General features: G+C 33.6%; 3 protein-coding genes and 1 long non-coding RNA gene across 7 annotated transcripts; all 4 read left to right on the plus strand.

Annotated features, from left to right (window-relative positions):
- The first annotated feature begins 1,614 nt into the window (after window positions 1-1,614).
- Window positions 1,615-3,240, plus strand: LOC125221148 (putative F-box/LRR-repeat protein 23). Its single transcript, XM_048123273.1, has 2 exons — window positions 1,615-1,823; window positions 3,003-3,240. Exons 1-2 carry the CDS (start codon window positions 1,615-1,617, stop codon window positions 3,238-3,240), a joined length of 447 nt encoding a protein of 148 aa, XP_047979230.1.
- A 1,335-nt stretch (window positions 3,241-4,575) lies between these two features.
- On the plus strand, window positions 4,576-5,888 carry LOC125221149 (putative F-box/LRR-repeat protein 23). The gene is made up of 2 exons (XM_048123274.1): window positions 4,576-4,859; window positions 5,357-5,888. The coding sequence occupies exons 1-2, from the start codon at window positions 4,576-4,578 to the stop codon at window positions 5,886-5,888; spliced, it is 816 nt and encodes a 271-aa protein (XP_047979231.1).
- Window positions 5,889-6,121: 233 nt separating this feature from the next.
- Window positions 6,122-7,890, plus strand: LOC125218062. 4 transcript variants are annotated; one of them, XR_007175867.1, is made up of 3 exons: window positions 6,122-6,503; window positions 6,577-6,667; window positions 6,797-7,890. It is a non-coding gene; the product is annotated as an uncharacterized LOC125218062 (long non-coding RNA). The 4 variants fall into 4 exon arrangements; XR_007175866.1 differs by having other exon boundaries at window positions 6,808-7,890; XR_007175869.1 differs by having other exon boundaries at window positions 6,580-6,667.
- A 3,100-nt stretch (window positions 7,891-10,990) lies between these two features.
- On the plus strand, window positions 10,991-13,296 carry LOC125223700 (60S ribosomal protein L35a-3). Its single transcript, XM_048126963.1, has 5 exons — window positions 10,991-11,127; window positions 11,237-11,272; window positions 11,823-12,051; window positions 12,144-12,186; window positions 13,071-13,296. Exons 1-4 carry the CDS (start codon window positions 11,096-11,098, stop codon window positions 12,183-12,185), a joined length of 339 nt encoding a protein of 112 aa, XP_047982920.1. The 5' UTR covers window positions 10,991-11,095; the 3' UTR covers window position 12,186; window positions 13,071-13,296.
- Window positions 13,297-13,391: the final 95 nt, after the last annotated feature.

Genomic DNA, 13,391 nt, shown 5'->3' on the forward strand with positions numbered 1-13,391 from the left:
ATAGTATTTGTTATTTGATAATTGACTTTTCGCAAGTTTTTTGAATTGAATAAGTATAAAACATGGAGCAGTAATTTTTTCACTTTTCGCATCGTAAAATAATGGCCGAAATTAAAATTGATGTAATCAAATGTGACAACAAAATCATGTCGATTAGGGTGAATTGATATTGTTTAAGTAACACACAAAATAAAACGAGATTGTTTTATCCAAAAGAACATTGTTATTTTCAACATATTTAATTCTCACATTAATCTTAATTAATTATTGTAGATCTATAATAAAAAGTTAATAAATTTATAATTGTATATTTCCTTCGTCCCACTTTAGGAGAGTCCCAATTAAATTCAATAGGAGTTTAAAAAAATGTAAAGGAAAATGGGCGAAAAATAATAGTGGAATATGAGACTTATTTTTATATAGGTATATAAAGTGTGAGTGGAATGATGGTTGTGGAATGCAGTACCAATTATAGAATATAGTATTATAACTGAAACCCTAATTGAGACGGACTAAAATGGTAAATCGAGACTCCTGAAATGCGACAAGGGGAGTATTAAAATTTCAAAAGTTATAAATTGACCAAAGACTACCAAATTAATAGAAAGCAACAAAAATTTATAATTAATAACTATGACCTTTTAAGTGCATCACTGTAACTTTGGGATGATCGAAGACACTGTCTCACGGGAAAGAGAAGCATATAATTGTATATGATCTTCGTTGAAATAATGATATTGGTCTATAATTTATCCAAAATATAAAACGATTTTGATTTCTGAAGATGATTTTTAAAATCGAAGAAACTCCATGCAATAACATATTACTCCATAAAATAAAGTACAAACGAAATTCTTCACCAATTAACCTAGCATTTTCAAAACTAAAGATAATAAATACTGTAGTAGTAATGGGCATCAAAACCTTCATACAACACTAATAAGTAATAATAATCACGATCACATTCTCGCATCACTTGTTTTCTTAATTTTCTATATTACTCCAACACTAACAAAATCTTCAAATTGTTTTCAATCCACACCAAGTGAAAAGTGACAACTGAGAAGAACAGAGGAGCCTCCCAATTCATTTTTCCACTGCCATGAAGATTGTGCGAAGTTGCTACATGTATTGCCATTGTCATTTGCGATTGCATACTCGACAAGTTGAGCAACATGTGCCGCTTTGCAGTGGACCGTAGCCAGGGACAATTGGTCGAGCTAAAGCTTGCTGGTCTAAACGTGGATCAATTTCTAAGCTATGTAGTCCACCCCCAGCGGTATAATTCTTTCATTCGCTACTTAAAGTTAAAATCTGTTTTTTGTTCTCACTGTTTCTTTTCCAATATTCTACTCTTTTGACAGATCAAGTCAGCTGCGATGTCTCATGATTCACCAAATTTTGATCCACGAAGTACTCCTTTGACTGTACTAGTAGTAAAACTTCCACAATTGGAAGAGTTGCACCTTTTCATAAAGCCATGGGTTGGTCCCAAAGATTTTTGAAACCATTGGCATTGCTTGCCCAAACTTGAAATCATTTACACATCACAACTGTTTCTACAAGAACGGTATATTAATTTTTGCAGAATACTCTACAGCCATAGGATAAACCATGCATAATCTGCGCCATCTCCGACTTGGTCAAGATTTGACCGGAGACAAGCTACTGGAACCGATTCTGGATGGCTGCCCCAAACTCAAATCACTTGATCTTCGGCGATGCTCTGCTTTTGATTATCTGCAGGGCGAAAGGTTTTCCGATCAAATAAAGGATCTGTGGCTCCAATCTGACTCTTTCAGTTTCAGGAAAGGAATGGCAGCGTAACCATGATAGTGAACGTTGGGAGACAAATTGTTCTGATACCACTTGTAATGTCTTTGACTGGGAATTTTATCATTTTTGTTAACATTATATTGATTCTACTAGCTTTGACATCTATTTTGACATTGTGTATGCTAGAGATGTTTTCTATGAAGTTTTAATTATATGCATGACTTCGGTACATCAATTGTATGGAAATGGTGTTTTATTGTTATCGAGTTTTTTGATGGTGAGTTTTGTTAAGAAAAAATATTGAATTAAGTTGAATATTGGAATTACCATTTGTGTTAATAATAACTATTTTTATTTATAAATAAAAATATACTCACTCCGTCCAACATTAAATGTCACACTTTGATGTGATAAAGATTAGTTAAATGTGAGTTTTTACTTTTATTTACTCCATCCGTCCTATAAAAATATTAGCATTTGATAGAGGAGAAAGAGCGAATGAATCAAGAGAAAAGAGAGAAATGAGCTGCGTTTTCATAAGCACATCAGGTGATCCATTCCCGAAGAAAGAGTATGGTATGACTGTGTTAGAAAATAATGAGAATATTAATGTTTAACCGGTGATTAGTAGTTTTGTTGTGAAGATTTTGATGGTTGCCAGAGCTTTTATGAAATTGTTCAGTTGGACCTTTTACTATTCTCTTTCTTTTCTTTTTCTCCTTGAATAATTTCGGCGATATAATTTGAAGGTTCAACATTGATAAAAGTTAAGCATCAATTGAGATTCCAAAGCTCTATTTATGTGTGTTTATACGTACCACATGTCTCAACCCAAAAACAATGTTGAGCCCGAAGCTGTTCACATAGAAGAAAAAAAAGCCTAATCACAATAGCAAAATAGTCCTAATATTTCACAAAAAGAAGAGCCTTATCACAATATAACAAGTAACACCATTCATCTACTCTCCAATTTAGAGCCATATATAATTAATTTGAAACTCATTTATTCGATTTGAATAAGAAGTGCAGTTGAACCGAGGATTCAATTTACAATACATTCATATCAATTCATCACATTAATCAAACCCACGCCCAAGCATTATATATGCACCGAACCCTAACAAATCCAAAACGTTAAGCATGGGAACGATCCAAACTTCCCCGCCTCCAATATCGCCGCCATGGACTGAACTGCTCTGTGATTTGACATTGAATATCCTGCAAAGGTTGCGTAGTCTGCGCCATGTCCGACTTTTTTCTCATGAGATGGAAGATAAGGGACTGGAAGCGATTCTCGATGGCTGCCCCCGCCTCGAATTACTTGATCTTAATGGAGACTCCGGTCTTGATCCACAAGGGGCTCTGGCCAAAAGCCGTTATGCTCAAATAAAAAATCTAACGCTTGATTTTTCGAATTGGCGTAGGGAACCATTTCAACGATGGCTCTGCTATCACATTTATTAGAGTGATTATTATTAGCATTGTACGAAGATTTTTATGGTTATTATTATTTCTTAGTCTTGAAAATGCTAGGTTGGTGAACAATAAGATCATCTCCAACAGTACTATAAAACCTAAAATGCAATAGAATATTACCTTCAACAGTACTGCAAAACCAATCCCATTATAGATTTTTAAAGAAAAAATATCTATCTTTAGGTTTGCACTAAAAGTATACCAAAAACATTTTTCATAGTTTGAGTTATTGCTTTTAAGTCCAAATCAATTCATATTTATAAGAATAGAAGAAAAGAAAGAAGAGAAATTAAAATATAGAGATTGAAAATCTTACAGTGTGATTGTAGCGGCGTGAGGAAGAAGAAGTGTTGAAATAGTAACCTAATCTAATCTTATTAATATTTGATTAGTGAGGAAGAAGAGGTGTTGAAATAGTAACCTAATCTAATCTTATTAATATTTGATTAGTTATTAAATAGTGGGCTGACCCAATATTATATTATTCAATATAATTGAAAAAATAATCTATTGTTTTACTAAGAGCCATTACTTTATAATGTCAATATAGAATCATTTTTATTAGAGTAACTTACAGTGCATAAAATTTATGGAATCAATTATTTTATTAGTTATTTTATGTGCACATTGTAATATGTTTTATATATTTTTACTGTATTTAAGTTTTCTAAATTTTATAATTTATTAGGAGTATTTAATAATTAATAGATTTTATATTTAGTTATATTAATTAGTAAATATTATACTTATTTATTTTAATTTAAGATATTGACAAAGTGTCATAGGATTACTGTGTAATTTGGACGAAATGGAGTTACTGTGTAATTTAGATAAAAATATATAGGTATGATTGAAAAGTATAAGATAAAATATATAGGTATGATTGAAAAGTATAAAAGGTTAGTAGGTGGAATGAAATATTTGCTTTGGAATATTTAATTGATACCCCTCTCCATGAATCACGACTAACGTCTCAAAACAATGTCGAGCCCTAATTCATTCTAGGCCATTATTATTTAACTTGAAACTCATCTTATCTACTACACCAAAAGAGCATTTCACATAAAAAAAGAGCCAGGCCACAATAGAAGATGCGAAATCATTCATTCTCTACTAGTTGAGTATTACTTAATTAATTTAAAACTCATTTATTCAATTTGATAATTTAAATTATAGTAGTAGTACCAAGCATTAAAAACATGACATGAATAAGAAGGGTGGTGGGCATTTGAATCGAGGAGCCTCTTATTTCAATTTTCAATAAATTCATATCATCACAATTCAAACCCACACCCGAACATATTCCAATTTCCAATTTGAACGATGGTGCCATGGACCGAACTGCCCGAGGATTTGACGGCAAATATCCTTCAAAGGCTGCACACTGAAGAGATACTGAAGAGTGCACAGAGAGTGTGCACAACATGGTGGAGAGTCTGCAAGAATCCGACCATGTGGCGCGCCATTGATTTGCACTATCGACGTTGCGCACTTGACGAATTTGAGAGCATTTTCCGTTGTGCAGTGGATCGTAGCCATGGACAATTGGTCGAGCTAAAGCTTGCCTGTTTTGAAGGGGATAAGTTGCTAAACTACGTCGTCGAGAGGTATGATTCTCTCTCTGTTTACAATGCTGCTGTTTAAATTTACCTTTGTGCTCTAACCAAACCTTTATTGTTACTTTCACTTTAGAATTTCTCGAATCAATTATCCCATTTCATTTTTATCATTTTTGGCCTCCATTTTCATCCACTTGCCTAATGCACATTTTAGTTTTACTAAGCCAATTGTGTTGATTGTTGAAGGATGATTATTACTAATATTAAATATGGCTAATAATTAGCTTGTGTTTTGTCTTTAAAAAAAAAAGATTTGAGCAATTGTTCTAAGAAATTGAACTAGTTTTTGGCAACTTAGAACTTTATATGTTGATTTCAAACTTGTAAGGTTTGTGTTCTAAAACTTAGTGAAACTTAAGTGTTGTTGTCACTGGTGTTTGTACAACCGAAATATATTTATGGTGTGGTGATTCTTGCTAATAGAACCTCAATTTTTGTGGGGTTTCCAGAATAACTGATATGGTCTATGTTCAACTCTTTGACAGATCAACTCAGCTTCGATGCCTAACACTTTCGGAACATGGTATCACAGGAATTGCTTTGGCTCGCACAATGAAAAATGCCCCACAATTGGAAGAGTTGCACCTTATTGTCATGCCAGTGCCCACTCTCAAAGATTTCGAAAGCATCGGCATCTCTTGCCCCATGTTGAAATCATTTACCTACTACAACTACTCTTGGGAGCCTCAAGAATTTACAGAGTATGCTATAGCAATTGGAAAAACCATGCCTAATCTTCACCATCTCAGACTTTCCGTACATCTTATGGAACATAAGGGACTAAAAGCAATCCTCGATGGCTGCCCCCACCTCGTGTCACTTGATCTTCAAGGATGTGACGGTCTTGATCTTAAAGGGGTTCTTGGCGAAAGATGTTCTAATCAAATAAAAGATCTGTGGCTCGATTTAACAGAACCAAGTTTTCAGCTTGATGATTGGGATGATGAGGACTTGTATGTTTTCGACAATGCTGAATTCTGTTACAGTGATGTTGAATATGATCCTGATTATTATTAGGATGGATATTACTATTTCTAGTCTTGAAAATGCTTGGTTGGTGAACGATAACTTTGTTTTGTTTTATTGAAATGGTTGTTGGACTTGGCTTCATATTTGAGCTACTCTATCTATTTTTTTAGTCCTTTTGTAGTTTTGTTGACATTAACTCAGGTTTGTTTCTTTGTTGGGTTAAAAGTTTCTTAACCTTTAAATTGGTAAAACTTTTTAGTCACATAGCTGAACATGCCTGCACTAATATCTTAGGGGGCATTTGATTGCCCTGATATGCCTAGATAAGGCGTCGGATATAGGTGTTATCTAGTTTTTGGTTGCCCTGATATACTTATACGATAACCCGGTATACAAGCTCTGACCCGGTTTCAATTAAGATACATCCCTCCCAAATGCGTATAACTCTACCCAGGCTGAAGCCTCCGATATGCGCTACCTCGGAGAACCAGATTGCTGCTACCGCACTCCTTTGTCTAAAACACCCCTCGCCATTGTCCTCAATCTGGGACACGCATAGTTTTTTACGAGCCTAGCTTGTCGTTTTGCTTAGCAACAATTTTCTTTCGGCGCGAATTTTTTCTGTTTAAGCACCGACCACCGTCGGCTGAAGGTCGGCTGAAGGTTTGTCGATATGTGAATTCCCTTTTTTCATTATTGGGTTTCTGTGGGTTGATGAATTCAGACCCAATATCAGCAGTGTCGCCAATCCCGAGTAGCTCCATTCTTGTTGGGGATTATTGAATCGGAGCCCGATCTACATGGCTAACCCAGATGAAATTCGTAAGGTACGCAATCCATGGCCTAATTACAGTTAAAATTAAGTACCTCCTATAAAATTTTGTCAATTTTCTCCCAAATTATTGTCTGTTGTGTTTTGGTGAATGTATTGTTTCACTGATTCAATTTTCTCAAAGCATTTTTTCAGCACCAGTTACATATTTTTTCCGGAGCTTTGTGAACCAGGTATCTGCGTCGCTTTTATTTGCGTTATTGAGGAAATTAAGTTCGAATCCAGTATGCAATCCTTGTGTTTCCTGGCCTTCATGACTGATATTCGATCATTGTATGTTAGCCTTAAAAGCAAATGTTTGTTGTCTTTCTGAGCCTCAAATTTATGTTTGGATTTATCAGGGATCTGGTCGACAGAATGAAATGACAACCATTTTGATTTTGTTAGAAGAGATTATACGAAACTATCAAATAAACTTGTTGCTCATCTCCTTTATGATCACACTTCTTTGCCCGCAAACACGGAAACGTAAACGTTGGGACCGACTAGGATAGTCCGAAGTTTTAGATTCAATACCTGCCCATGTACGTCAATTGGATCAACCTGTGTGTGTTACAGATAGGTTTTTGAAATAGATTTTACAGTTTGGTTGCTTTTATGCTTTGTTTAGCTAGATTGAAGCTTTGGGGCTTTTGCGTCTTATCTCTCTTTTCTAAAATTAATGACCCAAAAATATGCTATACAATGAATTTGAACTCATATTGTAGTTTTTTTTTATTCATATGTTTTTTTTATACACATTCTACACCATTGCTCTAATAGTTGCTGGTGCTAGTAATCCATTGATGATATGGGCTTGATTATGTAGCTTGTTGATTCAAATGCTGAAGTTTGTATAGATTTTAAGTCTTGCGACTCAGAGAAAGAGAGCTAGAATCGCTGACAAGAAGAAGAGGATTGTCAAGGCCAAGTCATAAGCTGCTGAGTACCAGAAGCTTCTTGCAACTCGCATGAAGGAACAGAGGGATAGGAGCAGTGAGAGTTTGGCCAAGAAGAGTTCTAAACTTTCTACTGCAACAAAACCATCAGCTGCTGCATAATCGACATCTTCTGCGTTTATGCTTCTGAATCTGCTCATGTCTTCTCAAAACTGATTGAGTTTTAGATAATTTTGAATCTTTTGCCAAATGTTACAAAACCATGAGTTTTGCCTATTTTGTTTTGGATAAATTTGAGATGATACTATTTTCTTTGAATTCCATGAGCAGCTTTTTTATATTTGAGTTTATCTATATTCTTGAATTCAAATTATTAGTGTCCAACAATGTTCATATTTCCATAGCACTTGTTAAACAAGATTTTTTTTATTTATAATTCAAGGCCAAAAACAATGTTTACAGCTTGGGAATGGCTGATATCCGCGTTACTTGCTCTCCAAATGCAGCATCAGCGAATATAGACGATTATAGGCGCGAGAATTTTGGTTGGACGCCATTTTGATTTTGGGCGTGTATAAGGTAGATTTCCAGGGATACATTGGTCAGTAGCAAAAATATTGAGGGATACAAGTGTCATTCCGCGTTCTTATCATTAGTTTCTGTAAGTCCAATAAAAAACCATATAAGCTATAAAGCGAAGCTTATCAGGGCAACCAAACACCAAGATGAGATAACCCTATATCCACAATATCTCACAAAATCGTGTACAACACCCATATCACACATTGCCCTATCAGGGCAATCAAACGAGCCCTTAGATTTTATAAATCAACTTCAAAATCGTCGTATATTTACAATATAATTATCCATCAAAATTATTAATCTCAACGACGACCATAATATGTAATCATTATAGATCATTATTCTCACTCGAATGAGATGATGGCTCACCGACTGTGTGCGATTTTGTCTTTACACTCTTCAATTGTGTGTGAAATGCCGAAATCTCTATTTTCGTGGCTTCACAATTATGTTCGATATCACCAACCAACTACTCTAAATTTCTCATTTTCCCTTCTCGTTAAATTATTCAATCATTTTTTCAGTATACTTTATCAGGGGAGTGATCAATTGCTAACTAATTAGCAATCCCAAATTAAGACTAAATTTTAGCCATTAAATTAGAAGATCTAATGGTTGAAATAATGTCATATGGATTATATTTTTAATTAAGAAAATTAATAAATAAAATTAGAGGGTATTAATGCCATTTCTCTCTCATTAAAATCATCTTAAAACTTTAAATTTACGTAACTCTCTCGATTTAAATTATTTTTTTGCAAAAAATATATCAAATTAAAGATAATTTTATAAGGATTCCAACGAAATCTCAATTGCATATGTTCCGACGACGTTCGGATGATGAAATTTGATATTTTTTATTTTAGTTTTCGTAAATGTTGATAACCAGATTTTTATCAACAAATATATAAAAAAATATCAATAAAACCATGTAAAAATCTCAATAAATATGTGTTGATATTTTCTTGTACTACTGTTGATATTCTTATGTCATATTGTTGATATTTATGATACACTATGTTGATATAAAAAAACATTCACGAAAATTATCATATGATAACATAATGACGATATTACCCTTTTGTTGATATTTTGTCTACTATTTATTGAGATTCGTAAGATTTAATCTCATCCACTCATTTTAAAATCTAAGGGTGGAGATTTGGTCTTGATTTTGGATTAAGGTTCTATAAGCATTAGAACGTGACCCTACTTTATCATACTCTACTATTTTATTTATATTTTCATATCATTTAAGAATGTATAATCATCGTGAGTCCGATCACAAAACTGGAACTTGAAGTATGTCATTTTGTGTTTATGAGTCGTGGTCTGGCTTCTTATCTAGATCATAAGAGTCCAGATTATGTAGTATGGAACTATGACTGAAACTATGACCGGACTGGGGACTTATGCAATTTTCAAGTGTAGCCTGAAAATGTAATGTAATGTACTGTAATTGTGGCTGAAAATTGTGTCATACTATATCTAGGATATTAAATTGAAGTTCTCGTGTATCCTCAAACATGATTTATTATGTTATTTTGGTGTTCACAATCAAGAAGTGAACGTATATACGACAATTGGAGAAGGGCATCATCGAGGTAAAACTTTGTTAGTCGGATTCGATGAATTACGGATGGAATTTCCTTAGTCCATAGCTAAAAGCAAATTACCTACGTGTAATTAGCGACAGAGTTTTCCGTTGGTAATCCTTAGTAACATAGGTTACTGATGGAAATTTGGAATGACTAATAATGAAAGTATAGTTATTGTTTTTCGTAACGTATTAATATATTAACTGAATAGATTATTAAATATACAGAGTTTCTTTTTCCACCTACCCATAACATTTCATAAAATTCCATTATGAAAATTGTTAAATAATAAAGAAATGAATAAAATGTAAATGATTTTTTATAATAAATAGGAAAGACGTAACATTAGTGAGATGTAAAACAAATAAATAATAATAGTAGAAAGACATAAAGCATAACATATGAAAAACAAAAAAATATCCTCTCTGTTTTATGGCAGTTGAGTCAATTAATTTTCTGCGCTATTTTAGAAAAATGATAATAGTAATAAATTTATATAGAGAGAGTAAAGTAAAATAAATGATACTTAATATAGAGAAGAGTTTTATGTATATTATTCTGTCTTTTATTTTACTTTCTCTCTACTTTAATTATTTATTATCAACGAGTATAGAAAATGAAATGACTCAACTAACTTGGAATATATAGATAGAGTACAAAGAAACTAATAAAAATAGAAAGACAAAAAAAAAACAAAAAAAAACAAAAAGTAGAAACTATAGTAAAAACACATAAAAAAGAGAGAAAACAAAAAAATATTGGTGTCTATACAATATGTGTAGCCTAGTATTGTTATTTGCGCGTGAAATATGTGTTGGATGTGTAATGTGTGTATTGTGTCTGTGCAGCAAGCGCATTGCGTGTATAAGTGCATGTAATGTGTTCTGTGTATATGTATATTGCGTATATGTATATTGTGTGTACGAGTGCATGTAGTTTATATATGTGTTGACGCCTGTGTGTAGTGTGTGCGATTTATAAGCATTCCTTCGTATTTAATTTCATATCAATTACTACTACTTTAATTTTATTAAATAAATAATTTAAATTATACGTATTACTTATTTTAATTCCAATTCCATACAGAGCTATCACAATAGTATTATAGAAAGTTATCGCTCTTTAATATTAGTACTCCAAAATAGTAAATAGTAGTAATGGGCCTATCACAATAATAATAATAATAATGGGCCGTTGCATTGCCCGATCAGCCCAAAATAAGCCGTTGAGCAAAATGAAGCAGCAAGCATTCCTCACAAAACTACATATAAACCCGCAATCTAGGTTTCCTACCGCTCTCTCTCAGCATTTTCGACTCTCCTCTCTCCGCAGCCGTCGGCCGAAGCTTGCTTTCACAAAGACACAATGGTGAAAGGTCGTCAGGGGGAGCGCGTCAGGTTTTCCCTTAATCCTACTCGTTTTTTTGCCAGATTTCGTGTGAATCCAACTCCGATTTATCACTCAATTTTACTTTTTGTTCTTAAACTTTTCTTCGTTTCTATGCAGGCTCTACGTTCGCGGAACTATTTTGGGATACAAGAGGTAAAAAAAAAAGCTAAAATTGTGTTTGTTTGATGTATTAATCGAGATAAATAATTGATAGTGTGTGTGTATTGCGTGAATTATAGGTCGGAGTCGAATCTGTACCCAAACAAGCTACATATGTGTTTGTTTGATGTGTTAATAGAGAGAAATAAACGATTCCGTGTGTGTATTTTGTGTTTGTTTGATGTGTTAATAGAGATAAATAATTGATTCAATGTGTGTATTGCGTGAATTTTAGGTTGAAGTTGAATCAGTACCCAAACATGCTACATTTGTGTTTGTTTTATCTGTTAATAGAGAGAAATAATTGATTCCTGTGTGTATTTTTTGTTTGTTTGATGTGTTAATAGAGATAAATAATTGATTCCGTGTGTGTATTGTGTGAATCATAGGTCGAAGTTGAATCAGTACCCAAACAAGCTACATTTGTGTTTGTTTGATGTGTTAAAAGAGAGAAATAATTGATTCCGCGAGTGTATTTTGTGTTTGTTTGATGTGTTAGTAGAGAGATATAATTGATTCAGTGTGTGTATTGTGTGAATTGTAGGTCGAAGTCGAATCAGTACCCAAACACGTCCTTGATTCAGATCGAGGGCGTCAACACTCAAGAGGAAGTGGCGTGGTACCGCGGGAAGCGCATGGCGTACATTTATAAGGCCAAGGTTAAGAAAAATGGGTCCCACTACCGATGCATTTGGGGAAAGGTTACCCGGCCGCATGGTAACAGTGGTGTTGTCCGTGCCAAGTTCAAGTCCAATCTTCCCCCTAAATCAATGGTGCGTTTACCTGTCAATCGAGTATTTTTGCTGTTTATGTTGATGACTGGATTTCTGAATTGTGATGATTCATAATTTTGTTTGTGAAACAGGGTGCAAGAGTGAGGGTGATGATGTATCCCAGCAATATCTAAGGTGCAAAACTTTATTTTTAGGTTTTTTAGTTTGATGCTAAGAATCTGGATTTATGGATTTTGCTTTGATGAAATAAAACTATAGTACTGCAGTTGTTAGAGCACCTTTTGGTTAAATTAGTGTAGCAACTGAATGTATCACAATAATTTGGTCTTTTGTGAAGAAACTCAATGAGAATTTGCTACTGCACCACTGTTACCTTCACCTGTCAACCCTTATCTTCTACCAATTTTGATGATTACGTTGTATATTGGTTTGATATTGTGCAAACTGTCACCAATCATTTACAGTAAATGGTTAGAGACTTATAAATCAAATTAATCTTTAACCTAGGTTTTCAACCACAGATTGCCTTAGATTCAATCCTCTGTCACAAACGGAAACATACACATTAGAAAAAAGAATTACAAAATATTCAATACATGTGAACTATTCTTCTATTCTGCCCCACCTGTAACCAATAGTCTCTTTATTCCATCTAAAAAAAATTAGTCCCTTTCCATTTCTCTTAGGCCTCTCTTTCCCACTTCCCCCTCTTATTTGTCCAGTTTCCACCCTTAACTAAGGATACTTAAGACTTTTTTTTCTTCTCTCATATTTATCCAATTTACCTTGTATAACATAGTGCCATTTACTACCAGCACTATTGGCTGTATGTAGGCTTAGACTAGAGGATATTATTTTCATTTATATTGACCTAAATCGAACTAAGAATACTCCAATTATTTTTTGTCTCTTTTCTACTTAATCAATTTTACATTAAAACTTGTGATGTTCACTAACACGGCTATTTGTAGTGGATAGGACTAAGACTATTGTTAGTGGATATAGGAGTACTATTTTCATTTATATTTACTCAAATTTGTTTGTTGCTTATTTTGCAGCGATGGATCCTTATAGATTTTGAAGGACTCGAACTCAAAAGTGAAGCCTAGGTTGTGGATTTTTTGGTAGTAGAAAAGTTTTGTGCCATCATTAGTCAAGTTTTCTTTCCGATAGTGCAATGAGTTTGACATTGCAAATGCACATCTTTAAAATTGACCTTTCTATTGATGTTTCCAACCTTGTCATTATGCAAGTTTCAATGAAACTACTTTTGATGGTTGCTTAGTTTTGCTGTCAAGTTATGAACCTTTTGATATTCATAATGATAGTAATTTACTGTGGTCATATTCTTAACTATTCCCCAGTTCATTATTCAGTTA

The sequence above is a fragment of the Salvia hispanica genome, chromosome 4 (genome assembly GCF_023119035.1).
Source record: "Salvia hispanica cultivar TCC Black 2014 chromosome 4, UniMelb_Shisp_WGS_1.0, whole genome shotgun sequence".
Lineage (NCBI taxonomy): Eukaryota > Viridiplantae > Streptophyta > Magnoliopsida > Lamiales > Lamiaceae > Salvia > Salvia hispanica.

Coding starts and splice junctions, on each gene's coding strand:
- LOC125221148 (XM_048123273.1), top strand. CDS start 1,615: ATGCATAATCTGCGCCATCTCCGACTTGGTCAAGATTTGACCGGAGAC. Junction 1,824..3,002: donor TTCAGGAAAGGAATGGCAGC/GTAACCATGATA, acceptor TATCCTGCAAAG/GTTGCGTAGTCTGCGCCATG.
- LOC125221149 (XM_048123274.1), top strand. CDS start 4,576: ATGGTGCCATGGACCGAACTGCCCGAGGATTTGACGGCAAATATCCTT. Junction 4,860..5,356: donor CTAAACTACGTCGTCGAGAG/GTATGATTCTCT, acceptor ACTCTTTGACAG/ATCAACTCAGCTTCGATGCC.
- LOC125223700 (XM_048126963.1), top strand. CDS start 11,096: ATGGTGAAAGGTCGTCAGGGGGAGCGCGTCAG. Junction 11,273..11,822: donor ACTATTTTGGGATACAAGAG/GTAAAAAAAAAA, acceptor TGTGAATTGTAG/GTCGAAGTCGAATCAGTACC. Junction 12,052..12,143: donor ATCTTCCCCCTAAATCAATG/GTGCGTTTACCT, acceptor TTTGTGAAACAG/GGTGCAAGAGTGAGGGTGAT.